This window comes from Bactrocera dorsalis, chromosome 5 (assembly GCF_023373825.1).
Source record: "Bactrocera dorsalis isolate Fly_Bdor chromosome 5, ASM2337382v1, whole genome shotgun sequence".
In the NCBI taxonomy this organism is placed as follows: Eukaryota; Metazoa; Arthropoda; class Insecta; order Diptera; family Tephritidae; genus Bactrocera; species Bactrocera dorsalis.
In genome coordinates, this window is record NC_064307.1 from 34,398,509 (window position 1) to 34,413,523 (window position 15,015).

Consider the following 15,015-nt stretch of genomic DNA (forward strand, 5'->3'; position numbering starts at 1 on the left):
AATCAAGCTCATAAAGGCAATAGTTGTTATGAAAATATTGTTCCTGTCAGCAATTCATAATCTATCTTTGACAGACATGTAATCAAAGTACAGCAGACCTTATGTAATAGATTATTTCAATAATATATCTTTATTTTTATACAATGAATAGGATATCTTGAGTTTATCAACAAAAAGTTTGTAATACCCAGAAGAAAACATCATAGACCTTATAAAGTATATCTTTACTTGATCAGCGAACTCTGCCCTTAGTTTTCAGATATTGTTCCGTAATTTTGTACACGTTCCTTTCTGCGAAAAAAAGCTGGTCTCTTGTTAGAACTGGTGATATCGGGCCACTTTTGTATATTAGCTATCATACAAATTTAACGTCACAACCAAGATAAAGATTTTTTAAGTAAACTTGTTTCGCCGTGAAGGTTGTTTGACTCAAAATATGTGGCTAAAAAGTACTAGCATGCTTTGGGTGCAAACCATTAGCCCGTTACGTTTTCAAATGTCAAGCACATATGGAATAGTTACTCTAAAAATACTCATGTGAAGGGAATTATAGCTACAGTGCAGGCGGAGTTAATATTTTTTCTCGTTTAAGTTTATTTATTCAACATTTGTTTATATTTTATGTAAAATATGCATTAAAATATGCAAAAATAATACGAAAGTGATAAATTCGGAAGATTTAGTGAGAAGCTATAATAATAGCCGTCTTCGATTCGACAAGTGTTATTCTCCAGTGCTTCGATCAAAATATAGCCGATGCTCAAACAAAATGGCAGCATTTGTGGTGCAACCCTGCGCTAACATGTCTACTGACGCGTGATCAATAGTGTTATGATTATTTCTTAGTGGAAATTAATATAACGATATGTTTTGGTTTTCTATAAATTACTTAAATTTATTAATTTTTTAAAATAAAAAAAACGAAATTTGGCATTTGAATCAATCACAATAGTAAAACTAACACAATAACGAAAAGAAGATATTTAAGGGGTTATAGGGGTTTCCTCGGGTGCAAAACAGGCTTTTGTCAACAATTTTTTTGTAATATAAAAAATGAAATATTTTATTAGAATTTTTTATTGTCAGAAACAAACACTATTAACAAAGAAATTTTCAAATTTTTGAAAAAAAAAATTTTTTAAATATTTTAAATTGCGACGCCATTGCCGGTGACCCTTCGGGAAAAAGATGCGCCCGCGTATGGCAGGATAACTCCTTACAGGATTATTTGAAAAAAAAATACGTCTTTTAGTTAAAACCTTCAATTATAACTAGGACGAAGGAAAAAAAACTGAAAATTGAATTTTTGACAGACCTTTTTTCACAAAATAATTAAAATTTCAGTGAAAATTTCGCGACTTTTTTTCAAATAGTTGTAATCGAAAAAAAAATCCTTCGTCCAAGTCTTTAAGCACTGTATCTCAAAGGCCTGTCTAGACTTTTATGAAGATCGGTTAAGTAGTTCTCGAGAAATCTTGCCAACCGACTTCAAAACACACAGTTTCGTGAAAAAGGCGTTTGTAGATGGTGCACTTAGATTAGCTAGCCTCAAGCGCACAATTTCTTAAAGTTCAACTTGAAAATTTTGGAAAATATTTTAGAGGTTTTGTAGAATTTCATAAGACAAGAAAAAAATTCGATTTTGTGAAACCCATGTAAGTGAGTAGTAACGTTACTGACATGCAGCATATGTATTGTATCTAACTCTGCCCACCAAATCCACCATAGACAGATTATTAGCAAACATTTAATATACATTGTCCGTCCAGACCCACTTATAACAGATTCTTGCAGTGAAAATTTCTCTTTTGACTCACGTTAGCAGAAGAAGAACAAGCAATAATTCTTTTATTTACCACCCAGTCGTTTAATACAAACAATTGTAAAATTCTCGTTGCTCATACGCCACGGCTTGCCAAACAAAGAATGGAAACCAACAATTAAAAAGCAAATAAACTAGCCAACGGTTAATGACACATAAAACAGCAAATTCGAGAAATTACAATACATTTTAGTTAGACGGACGAAATTTGTGCCAACACATTCCGATATTAACACCTAACGACATATTAAGGAGGTCACACATAACTGTGGAGAGGATTAGCATGTGGGGTTGTAATGGTTGCGTACAATTTATGCAGCTGAGCGCTAAACCAACAAGCTTCTTAGGCAAACTTTATACACATATTTAAGTATATATGCATATAACTGTTTTGAAATATATATAAGTGTATAAATGTATATGTGTGTGTGATGACATGCAACCATGCAACCTAAACGCTCACTTATAAGGTCAATTAACAGGATGCTTGTGGTATGTACTATATATGTTGTTGTTGTTGTTGTGCTTGTAGCTGCTGGTAGTGTAGTGGGCTCTGCGGTCTTAATATGTAGCGGTATTAAGTGGCACAAGAGCAGCGCTTAGCTGCTGACAGGCAACAGCTGGCTGCGAAAGTTCAGCCAATTGATGATTAAAAGGAGCTTTTCACGCGCTCAATCGCAAATTTATTTAGCTGCGTGTATGTGTGTGTGTGTGCGCGCAATATGCGAGTCCTTGTTAGCCCTAAGAGTGGTAAATCTGAGGTAAGCGCTTAATAGACTTGTTTACACATGTTACACTTGGCTGGTGAGTCAACACATAATCGCAATAGATTGCGCGAGGCATGAACACCTGCACGTATAGGGTTATACGGAGCCATAGTTCAACCGTTATATGCTTTGTTACGTGTTAATTTCAGATAATTTGAAAAAATATTGAGAGGAATAATGGTTAAGGAATCATCATCGGCTGCACCGAGGCTATAATACCCTTCGCAGGTGCATTTTTTATAACAACTATATTGTATATATATAGGGTGATTTTTTAAGAGCTTGATAACTTTTTTAAAAAAAAAAAAACGCATAAAATTTGCAAAATCTCATCGGTTCTTTATTTGAAACGTTAGATTGGTTCATGACATTTACTTTTTGAAGATAATTTCATTTAAATGTTGACCGCGGCTGCGTCTTAGGTGGTCCATTCGGAAAGTCCAATTTTGGGCAACTTTTTCGAGCATTTCGGCCGGAATAGCCCGAATTTCTTCGGAAATGTTGTCTTCCAAAGCTGGAATAGTTGCTGGCTTATTTCTGTAGACTTTAGACTTGACGTAGCCCCACAAAAAATAGTCTAAAGGCGTTAAATCGCATGATCTTGGTGGCCAACTTACGGGTCCATTTCTTGAGATGAATTGTTGTCCGAAGTTTTCCCTCAAAATGGCCATAGAATCGCGAGCTGTGTGGCATGTAGCGCCATCTTGTTGAAACCACATGTCAACCAAGTTCAGTTCTTCCATTTTTGGCAACAAAAAGTTTGTTAGCATCGAACGATAGCGATCGCCATTCACCGTAACGTTGCGTCCAACAGCATCTTTGAAAAAATACGGTCCAATGATTCCACCAGCGTACAAACCACACCAAACAGTGCATTTTTCGGGATGCATGGGCAGTTCTTGAACGGCTTCTGGTTGCTCTTCACCCCAAATGCGGCAATTTTGCTTATTTACGTAGCCATTCAACCAGAAATGAGCCTCATCGCTGAACAAAACACGCGCGCGAAACACATTTCGAACCGAACACTGATTTTGGTAATAAAATTCAATGATTTGCAAGCGTTGCTCGTTAGTAAGTCTATTCATGATGAAATGTCAAAGCATACTGAGCATCTTTCTCTTTGACACCATGTCTGAAATCCCACGTGATCTGTCAAATACTAATGCATGAAAATCCTAACCTCAAAAAAATCACCCGTTAGCTAAAACTGAAAAGGTAACCGGGAAACTACAGTCCATCTAGCCATAATTTTTGATAAAAGTAGCACTCAAGTCAAATTAATATTACTTAATAAAGAAAACTATGCTACAAGTATACATGGCGGCACTTTCCATGCAATCTTGGGCTCACTTGTTCTCGGACAAATATATTATATTTTTTTTGTCGTTCTGTGGCAAAGAATTTAAATGTAACCTTGGTTTGAGTGAACATTGCTAGAGTTCACGATCACCGTTGTCTATAAACGAATGTCTGAAATCTTAAGTTTTAAATTCAATGAAATTATTATTATTTTTTGAAAATAAATAGAGCAACTTAAATGAATCGACTAACTGTGGAATAAAGAAGATCACTGTGGAAGTTAGCGATTGAAGTCCGCTAAGATATGTACTATATATCAGTATAAAGAAATATGAGTGATCATGAAAGTAAATTATACGACTGAGTAGCAGAGAAGCATTAAAATTTGCTTAAAAGTTGAAAGTTCAAAGCTCAAATTTACCAAATAAAAATTAGAAGATATGCAGTCAAGCATCGATGAATACCAAATTTCTTCTGATAGTGTTGGGCAACGAATATTTGAATCGCACTGCACAAAGCATTGCTTTATCAGTATCGCCCATTACTTAATAAAATAATCGATACACGATACTCGAAACATTTAGACGTTAGACCTGGTCAAACTAACCTAACGCTGCGTCTTCACAGACTATAATATTTATTGACGTTGACATCCTTAAACTCTTTGTGCCATCGAAACACCGGGGCAAGACCAAGAGCACTATCACCATACACTCTTACAATTTTAGCGTACGTTTCGGAAGCTGTTTCGCCCAATCTGGCGCAAAATTTTATCGCGACGTGTTGTTCTTCATTTCGTTTATCCATTTTCGTGACGAGCACTACAAACACACGTCTACTCAACCTGACACAGCAGGCGAACTAAATAAGCTAGAGTGATGGTACATATATCAATGGAGAGGGGAGGGATGCCGAAAAAAGAAAAAGGGAATTTCAAGGTCACAAGGTTTACCACAAGCGCGGCAATAAAATCGGTCTCACTACTTAATTGTCAAACCTCGTAAATGATGATCAACATGTGGGCTAATCAAAATCCGTGATCACCGGAGACTCCATCGAAACTGTGCGTGAATTCATCAAAAATCAGCCAAAGTCATCATTGAATTTAACAGAAATGGAATTGAACATCTCCAAAACATCGATTTATCGCATTTTGACCGAACATTTGGGCTTACGAAAGGTGTGTGCACGGTTTGTTCCGCACAAATTGACTGACGACCAAAAATTGCTCAGAACCCAACATTCGAAGGACATCATTAAAAAGGTCAAAAGAGACAAAAATTTCCTTTACAATATTGTGACTGGTGACGAAACGTGGTGTTACCAATATGATCCCGTAACGAAACGCCTGAGTGCTGAATGGAATGCACCGGACGAGCCGAAACTTAAATAATCGCGCATGGAGAAGTCAAAGTGAAGACAATGCTGACTTGTTTTTATGATTCCAAGGGTATTGTTCACAAAGAATTTGTTTCACTCGGCTAAAACGTTAATGCGGTATTCTACCTTGGAGTTTTGAAGTGTTTGTTGCGCCGTATTCGACGTGTTCGCCCCCAACATCGCGAAGATGAAAGTTGGCGTTTGTTGCACGATAATGCGTCGTCTCATCGATTGACGCTTGTAACCGATTATTTGACCAAAAATCACATTTTAACCATTAAACACTCCCCGTATTCTACTGATATGGCACCGCGCGACTTCTTCCTTTATGCATAAAAATGCATTTGCCTATGAAAGGAAAGAGTTATGCAGACGTAGAGGCCATTCAAACGGCTTGCACCGGCATACCGGCCAACGACCTAGACACTCTTTCGACATGCTTTTGGACCGTGCAAAAAGCTGTATTGAAGCAGAAGGAGACTATTTTGAATAAAATAAATTGTTAGTAGTTCTGTTATTTTATGGTCCTGTTGGTGTTTGAACACACCTTGTATAAATATCGATACGTTAACAAATTTGCTTTTTATATTGAGTCATTAGAGGTACAAGTTGTGTAAAGGATAAAAAAAAATTAAGAAACTTAGAATAAAATCCATCCATATTAAAAAGTTTCATAAATTAATTTAAATTTTATTATATATTTTATGCTTATATTATAAATACTTATATATAACAGAACTTGCTAATCATTTGATTAATGCGCTGGAACCACATTAACATAAACCCAAGGCAATATTGTAGATAAAGCAAGGAAAATCATAAATCAGAAATTTTGCAGACTTTTCAGCACTTATTTATTTTACTTTCTATATCACTTAACTGTAATAAATATTTACTTAAATAGTTGAACGTATACTACATCATTTTTTCTACTGACTTTTTCGCTTGCCAGTTGATCTTTTTGAAGATCAGAAGTGTCCACGTGGTGATTGTTTTTTGCGGAAATTTTTTCGAGTCGCCTTCTTTGTATTTCTTGATGGTAATTTCCTTAATTGTGAAGATCTTTTTTGATTTGCGTCCTTATGGATATGCGGCCAGCGAGCAGCATTTCTCATATTCGTGAACACTCTATCCTCCAGCTCTAGATTGTAAATGCCACTATAGAAAACTCGCTCATTTGATGATCCTCGGCTAGTTGAGACTCCTTGGCTTATTGACGCTCCTCGGCTAGTTGATGCTCCTTGGCTTGTTGACGCTCCTCGGCTAGTTGATGCTCCTTGGCTTGTTGACGCTCCTCGGCTAGTTGATGCTCCTTGGCATGTTAACGCTTCATTATTGTGATAAGCTGGATTTGACATTTGTGCAAAATATGCAGCAAAATATGACGCTCCTCGGCTAGTTGAGGCTCCTTGGCTTATTGACGCTCCTCGGCTAGTTGATGCTCCTTGGCTTGTTGACGCTCCTCGGCTAGTTGATGCTCCTTGGCTTGTTGACGCTCCTCGGCTAGTTGATGCTCCTTGGCATGTTAACGCTTCATTATTGTGATAAGCTGGATTTGACATTTGTGCAAAATATGCAGCAAAATATGACGCTCCTCGGCTAGTTGATGCTCCTTCTCTAGTTGATGGTCCTTGGCTTATTGACGCTCCTTGGCTTGTTGACGCTCCTTGGCTAGTTGACGCTCCTTGGCTTGTTGACGCTCCTCGGCTAGTTGATGCTCCTCGGCTAGTTGATGCTCCTTGGCTGGTTGACGCTCCTTGGCTTGTTGACGCTCCTCGGCTAGTTGAGGCTCCTCGGCTAGTTGATGCTCCTCGGCTAGTTGATGCTCCTTGGCTGGTTGACGCTCCTTGGCTTGTTGACGCTCCTTGGCTTGTTGACGCTCCTCGGCTAGTTGAGGCTCCTCGGCTAGTTGATGCTCCTCGGCTAGTTGATGCTCCTTGGCTGGTTGACGCTCCTTGGCTTGTTGACGCTCCTCGGCTGGTTGATGCTCCTTGGCTTGTTGACGCTCCTTGGCTAGTTGATGCTCCTTGGCTTGTTGACGCTCCTTGGCTTGATGACGCTCCTCGGCTAGTTGGTGCTCCTTGGCTTGTTGACGCTCCTCGGCTAGTTGATGCTCCTTGGCATGTTAACGCTTCATTATTGTGATCAGCTGGATTTGACATTTGTGCATAATATGCAGCAAATTCTGGATGCGGTTCAAACGGTTCATTATGAAGTTCTGCCATTGCCTTTCTTTCTTGTTCACTACGGAATAACATTTGCCGCGCAGATTCAATTGCTGCTTCATGCCATTTTGCGCCATTCTGCAAATAATCCTTAAACGTGTTCATAACCTTGTCATCCCTGTTCTCCGCCCTCCACAAGTCTAGCCCCCTCATCACACGAAATTGGTCACGCCGAGGTACTTCTGATCTGTTCTGTAGCAAATGATGGTATATTGCATTCGTGTGATCAGGTTGAATTTTTATGTCCAACTTTTTCTCCTCATTGAAGCTCTCGTCGTCGGAGTCATTGTCGGAACCGTCGTCGGGGTCATCGTCAGAGTCATCGTCGGATCCGTCATCGGAGCCGTCGTCGGAGTCGCGGTGTGAGTCGGTACCGTCTTGTGAGTCGGTGTCGTCGTATGAGTCGGAGTCGCCGTCTGAGACGGAGTCGCCGTGTGAGTCGGTGTCGTCTTTTGAGTTGGAGTTGTCATTTGAATCGGTGACGTCGTGTGAGTCGTCTTTTGAGTTGGAGTCGTCGTTTGAGTTGGAGTTGTCGTTTGAATTGGAGTCGTCGTTTGAATTGGAGTTGTCGGAGTCGTTTTCCTCGTCGTTTTCATCTTCCACATCCTCCACCTCGTCGAAGTACCTTATTTCGCGGTATTTCTTATACGCCAAATCATCGTCTAAGTACATCTCCCACGATTTTGTCGCCTTTATGGCACGCTTATGTTTCCTCTCCTGTTGCTCGTTTAAAATGCTCATTTTCTGTTTCAATCGCTTGCAGTACGACTGCTGCTGTTTAATTACTGGATACTCATCAGCCTTTAGTCGATACATTTTTGGTTTCATATGGGCAATCAACTTTTCTGTTACGTAATATTTTGACTTAGTTAAACGCACAGTGCTTTCGAAATCACGAGCACCGCCATTCTTCAATTCGGTACGATGTAACAATAGTGTGTAGCAGAGGCTTCCGGGATGTGTTGGCAGCAGCTTTTCGAATACTGACATATGCGCGTATGGTTCATCACGAATTTTAAACATTTTAGACTGTTCTAAGGCAATGATTAAAAGTTACTGACGGCTGTACGGCGTTTTGCTCCCGTTTTTATAGTTATATCAGCGAGGATATATATATTAGTATATTACACTTGCCTGCTGCGTACAGGTAGAAAGGCTTGATTGATAAACGAGGAATGCATCGCGACCTTAGGTCTATTGTGCCCTTACAAAGGCTTACTACTTTACTTTCAATTATTGAGGGCGTAACCTTCACAGTGATTTCTTACATAAATCCTGACACATGTCATTTTGCATTTCATTTCAGGTATGTGCTGAGGATCTTAGTGCTGCTGCATAAACGGAGACTTTTGTTGCCGCAACTTGTAAGGTAGTTTGCAGTTCGTTCGATTCGCTGGAAAGTAACGCTCGGCGTATCGAAGGCAGCTATAGATGGAATGGATGATCCCTTCTGTAAAACTTAGGCAAATGACGTACTCACACATATTCATATTTAGCAATGTGTGTGCAATCAACTAATCTGCATTTCCTAATGACTTTCCACGCATGCAAAGGTACAGCGAATTCATATGGTTGTGGCATGAACGCCTTAAGGTACAGTTATTCGATTGTGAAACAATAGCTTTGGTAGCAGTGAGATTTCCGTAACTCTTTGCGGGCATCACAGGAAATGTGGCAAAGAAAAACAACGTTAAAACCCCCTAAAGGTGTAAAAAAGGTTAAACGCAGCGCCAAAAATGAACATTTGAAGCGCAACATATTGTTTGGAAATTTTTTGTGTTCATCAAATTTGATATACATATGTACATATGTACGGTTAATGCTGCACACGCACGCCGCGCCATTATGATTTCTGTTCCGATTGCGTGATTTTATGATGAACAACTTTAAGGTTTATTACAATACATTTCTTGTTGCCGCACAAATGACCGACAAGACATGACAGGCATTGGTTGTAATCGCGGTAATATCAGTAATATACCTGCATAGATGTGTACCTTCATATACAGGTAATCATGTGCATAAATGTGTGTATGTGTGCGTTATGCAATGTCGTAAAAGATGAGCAACAAATGGTAAACGCACAGACCATGGAGTCGCGCATGCGCGCTCACAGCACACAATTAATAATAGTGCAGAAAATGGCAATGGATGAAATGGTGCGGGTGAAGAAAGGATTATGAAGCAGAAAAAGGCAGCAGGTCGTATCGTGCGGCAAAACAATGGTAACTATTGCTTGTAATACGACTAATTTAGCATAACAACGAAAGTAATGCAATGTAAATGAGCATGCGCAGGCAAAGTAGTGAATGTACAGTTGCGGTCATTGAAATAGCGCACCTTTTTGGCGTGGTATAGAAAGCTGGCATTCCTATGATTAATACAATAATACTACAAAAAATTTGGAATGCAGCATAAATAAATAAACTGGTGTCCATTAAATATTGATAGCACTTTCTTTTGATCTTAAAACCAAAACAAGTCAAAGTAAAGGAAACTTAAGCTCTTCAAACAAAAATAATATTAAATGATAAAAAATAAAAATGATTTTTATTTTCAGGCAGTCGCCATTTTTCAAAAAATTTTGTTTTTTCATGTTCCCTGAGGTATTGACTACAACAGTATCCTTACTGATTAACAATTTCTTTTGATTTTTTTTTCCGACCACCAGGAGAGTCAGGTTCAATGTCACCAGGATGCGCCATTTTTTTACACCTGTCTCTCCCCCCCTCTAATTATTTTAATTTTAAATATTTTTATGTAAATTTTTTTTTCTGTATTCTTAAGATATCAATAAAAACACCATAAAAAAATTGATAGTAAATATTATTTTCGGTTTTTTTTTTTTTAAATAAAATTCAAAAAACTGCCCAAAATTTCATTTCTAGAGTAAAATACCCCCTTAAAAACACGGTATATTAAGTTTGCCACGGAGTTTGCTGTAACACCTAGAAAGAAACATTCAAGACCCCATAAAGCATATCGTCACCTAAAATGCAAAATAACGTAAGATCACTTTCCATAAGTTTAAAGGAGAAGGAAAAACGATATAACACAAACCACTCATACTGAAAAAAGTTTTGATTTTTGGTTATTTATTGGTTATATCTGAAAACAGAAGCTGAAAATTCAATGCTATGTACATATGGTATATGATATATAGAATTGTAAGCAATAAAAAGCTAATTTTCGATTTTTTGGATACGTTGTTTTCCATTTTAGGTGAAGATATTCATATATAAATGGATCATCATGACAAGTTGAGTCGATTAAGCTATGTCACTCCTTCTATCTGCATGGAAAAATCCATCAATTCTTGAGATATCGATCTGAAATTTTGCTCACTTACTTTTCGCCCCAAGCAAATACTTATTTATCGGAACCATCGGATAACTATAGAATATAACCGCCATACAAACTGAACAATCAAATTCATACCCTTGTATAGAAAACTTTTTTATTTGACAATATATCTTAACAAAATTTTGCATAAGCAATAATCCATAACCTAACTTTCATCACTGAAGAAATTGTTTAGATTGTACCACTATAACATATAGCTGCCATACGAACTGGCCGGTCAAAATCAGTACGGAAAACCTTTTTATTTGACGAGGTATCTTATCGAAGGTAGGCAGGGTGTGCCAACGGTATAATATTCGGAGAAATTGCTTAGAAGCGATTACTAAGCTTATAGCTGTATAGAAAAAGGTTTAGTTGCATTAAATCTAAGACATATTGTTCCATTGCGAAGACGACCACGGCAAATGCATTAAGAATTATGATTTAAGGGCAAGCGCCTGGAATGTCCGTGGCATCAAATTTAAAGCAAATGGCACCATTGTATATTTTGATGGTTGAAAATGAAGAAAATATATCCATATTAATGTTTATCCTTACTACTGACCCGACATAAAGTCACGAAAATGATCCTCAACCTGTCTACCTACCTCAATCGCGTTCCATTGTGTTTCAAGTTTACTGAGTATGATGTGTGATTATTTATTGTTTTTTTTTCATTGATTCAATAGTATATGGATACTTCAGAATACCGCATTAAAAATTGTTAAATTAGAATTCATTTTCTGTTAAGCTTTATTATATTTTGGCTTCATTCTTTATTTATTTTTGTTGCGAATATTCAAGCGAACTTAAAAGGGATCAAGATCAAGTATTGTCTCTGATGCAAGCATTTTCACCTGATGACCTTGTCAAGCCTCTTTCTAAGCTAGCTTTATACTCCGAGAAGTCGACTTATTTACTTTTTTCAATAACTATTTCATTGAAATAAAATATATTTTGAAATTCAAAGAACTTGAATTCTTAGAAATAATTATATACTAGTTTATGATCAAAATAAAATTTTCTGTGTATAAAAATAAAATAAACCGCGTTAATAATGAAAAATGATATTATAAAAAGAAGAAGAAGAGCAAAATTTATGATATAAGAACAGAGTAACATATAAACTCCACACTCTCCGTAGAAGACAACAATAATACTTAAAATAATAATATTTAATAATAATATAGTGCATAACAAAGCTACTATATTTCGTTGCCACACAGCTGTATTTCATTTACAGCTACGTATACATCATATATGTATATCGTATCAATTCGCCATGACCAGCAAAAGCATTAATACTACATATACCATAACTTCATGCCTGCCGCGACGTGCGTAGAATGCCTGCGTTATGTAGGCACGCGGTTCAAGCTTACAGATAGGGCACGCGTCTTAACGGTAGCTAAACTTAGCGTTTTGTGGAGCATTGTTGTGCGAAATCACCTTTGTCTGGCAAGACAACTGAGCAGTTTTAAAACACATATGTATGCGAAACTTTGAACGCGGCTACCGTTTCTTGCGTTGGAGTTGGACCATGTCCGCTATCATTTTGGACTGGCTCGCACACGCTGCAATGGACATTAACAAATTGTGAGCGCACAAAACGCAATGTGTTTAAGTGGAAATAATGGGCATAAGAAGGCATTACATGCATGTTGTTGGTGGCATGTGGCAAGCTGCGGGCAACGCAACGCTTATACTGCTTATCATAACTTTAGAGTCTGTAATTATGCAAATGACCTCATTATGAATACAAACAAGAGTGGGCAACACGCATATATTCGGATGTGCAGCGGCAATTATTTATGCCTAAGTATGCATGACTTAGTGAAACTGTTACATTTCGCTTGTAATTTACCCTATGGGCACATACATATGTGTGATCTTCAGTTCATTATACCCTGAAGAGAATATATTAAGTTTTCATGAAGCGGAAGGAAACGTCGGAGACGAGCTAAGCCGATTTAGCCATGTCCGTGTGCCCGTCTGTTTACAATCTTTTGCGCACTAGTCCCTCAGTTTTTGGGATATCGATCTGAAATTTGGTTTTCTTTCTCCCTAAGAAGCTATTCGTTTGTCGGATCACTATAGCCTTAACTCGAGTACTCCCAAGGATTCATCGCATTGGATTTTGCACGATCAAGCATGTTCAAAGCGACCAGTTTACGGTACTCTTTTAAAAAAGTTTCGGAACGAGTCGAGCAAGAACCAAAATAACCACCAAAATGATTGGAACGTACTCGTGAGAGACGTCTAGTTCTCTTGTCATCTCTCTAACACTTGATTGAAGAGATCGAAGGTCGTGCGGAACTAGGATTGTCTTCAACGAACTCGTGACCGCCTTTGAAAGCTTTGTAGCAATCGTAGGCTTATGATTTTGTTAAAAACGGGTAAAGGCTTTAATTAACTGCTAAGTTGACTAGGCCATCTTACTCTGTGCTTTATGAAGGCAAGCGTGGGAGTGACAAAAACGGACAACCGCTTAAAATACACACCTCAATGGACACAACTCGTTGTTGTAGTAATTTAGAACGGTATTATAGCAAAAACAACCGCATATACATATGCAGAAATACATATATAAGTATAAGAACAAGCGTTCCCACATCTGATCCCCCCTTCCCACCCATAAAACACGCTTAGAATGGATACACAAGCGGACCTGTCCGCCCAGCAAGTTTTATCAACACCATTCATGCGAGCATCGGCGAGCCGTTGTTTGTCTGTCCATCGTAACGTTTTGTTGCGCCACGCCTTCGCTAACGGTACACCGTGTTTGCCAGCTCGTTTAATGCACACGCATGAAAATCTCTTAAAGTGCGTTCTTTCAATTATTTCGCTGTCGTCCGCCCCGCGCAACAACAACTCTTCCGAGAACACCAAGCCATTTGTCAGCACATCTTCTTCAACACTCGGTTTGTTTGCGCATCAGCTTGACTTGCCACATGCAACCTCAATGTAAAATGTACGACAGCAAAGTTCGCTGGCGCGCCAACTCGCCGCATTAACGCTTCGTGCAACTTCTTAAGCAACAACTTTGTGGATTTTACGATATGTTGTTGCGGCTTGTTGTTGTTTCGTGTTTTTTTTTGTACTTACAAGTATATGCCGTCAACACTCAATGATGCTGCTGTTTATGGCGTTGCATTTGCGGACGATGCATGTGTGTGTGCGTGAACTTGCGTCTGTTTTTTTTGTTTTTGTTTTGTTTTTTGGATTTAATACTATTTGTGGTTGCTTTTGCTGGTGAAGATGGCAGCTCTTTGTTTGTTTGTCCCAATTCTTTTAAGTATTCCATGCAGAAGAGACGAATGCACGCTTCTCTGCCGCTGCAACACTCGCGACTTTTGCTTTGTGTCCTCGTTAATGAGGAAAAGTGAAGATGTTGCCGCAACGTCTGACACACATACATGCCCATTGTGCTTGTAAACACCCATGGGTGTGCATTCATTGATGTTTATTGACATACCAAATATGTGAGAGTATACATGCACACGTACATATACATATATTGTACATAAATGCGCTACAAAAGCTTTCGGTTGCATGACACAGCTGGCATTCACATGCGTATGGCTGTGTTTAAACATTTATTTGTCAATGCAGTTACCTTGTATGGTTGTGTCTTGAAGAGCATAGTTCACCAATCCACCCAAAAAACATACCTGCAAGAAAATAGAAGAAATATGATTTTAATATTTCAGTTAGGTATGAAAATATATAAATATACAAAAAGTGGCATAGATAAGTGTAGGTATGTTTTTCCACTATACCAAAGACAATATTTTAAGATATTGCCTGCTTTTAACATTTAGCTCATAGTGCTTTGTAAACGTACATATAACGAAGCCACTCCTACAACTCCCCTTACAAATTCAGCAAACCTCTACTACGACATTTTTAAGTTGTTTATGGGTTCTTCATTGAGACGGTTACTAATAATTTGGTCTTTCATTTCATGTAAATACAAATGTTTCGTCCTTGATCTATTTCCTTCCTCTTCTATACAAGTGGATCTATTTCCTTAGCATTAAATTTTATTCGCGTCGTGATTCTATTGATTTCCTTTAGAGAGGCGTTGCTATCCTTGGCAGAAGATATTCATATTTATTTTTAGTAGCTAACCCTACTTACCCTGTACTACCTAACTTTGCATGAACTATTTATAATCTTC

General features: G+C 38.1%; 2 protein-coding genes across 2 annotated transcripts in view; both read right to left on the minus strand.

Moving 5' to 3' along the window:
- Nucleotides 1-15,015, minus strand: part of LOC105227122 (uncharacterized) — a 266,518-nt gene that overhangs the window by 201,202 nt on the left and 50,301 nt on the right. The gene's annotated exons all lie outside the window — the stretch shown is intronic.
- LOC105227162 (putative cyclin-dependent serine/threonine-protein kinase DDB_G0272797/DDB_G0274007) lies at nucleotides 6,905-8,516 on the minus strand. Its single transcript, XM_049457837.1, has 2 exons — nucleotides 7,497-8,516; nucleotides 6,905-7,384 (listed from the first exon to the last, which is right to left on the minus strand). The coding sequence occupies exons 1-2, from the start codon at nucleotides 8,514-8,516 to the stop codon at nucleotides 6,905-6,907; spliced, it is 1,500 nt and encodes a 499-aa protein (XP_049313794.1).

Bases quoted from the DNA above. Each gene is read 5' to 3' on its own strand.
- LOC105227162 (XM_049457837.1), bottom strand. From the start codon at position 8,516: ATGTTTAAAATTCGTGATGAACCATACGCGCATATGTCAGTATTCGAA. The intron at 7,385-7,496 runs GCAATGGCAGAA...TAACATGCCAAG, and splicing joins GTAGTGAACAAGAAAGAAAG to GAGCATCAACTAGCCGAGGA.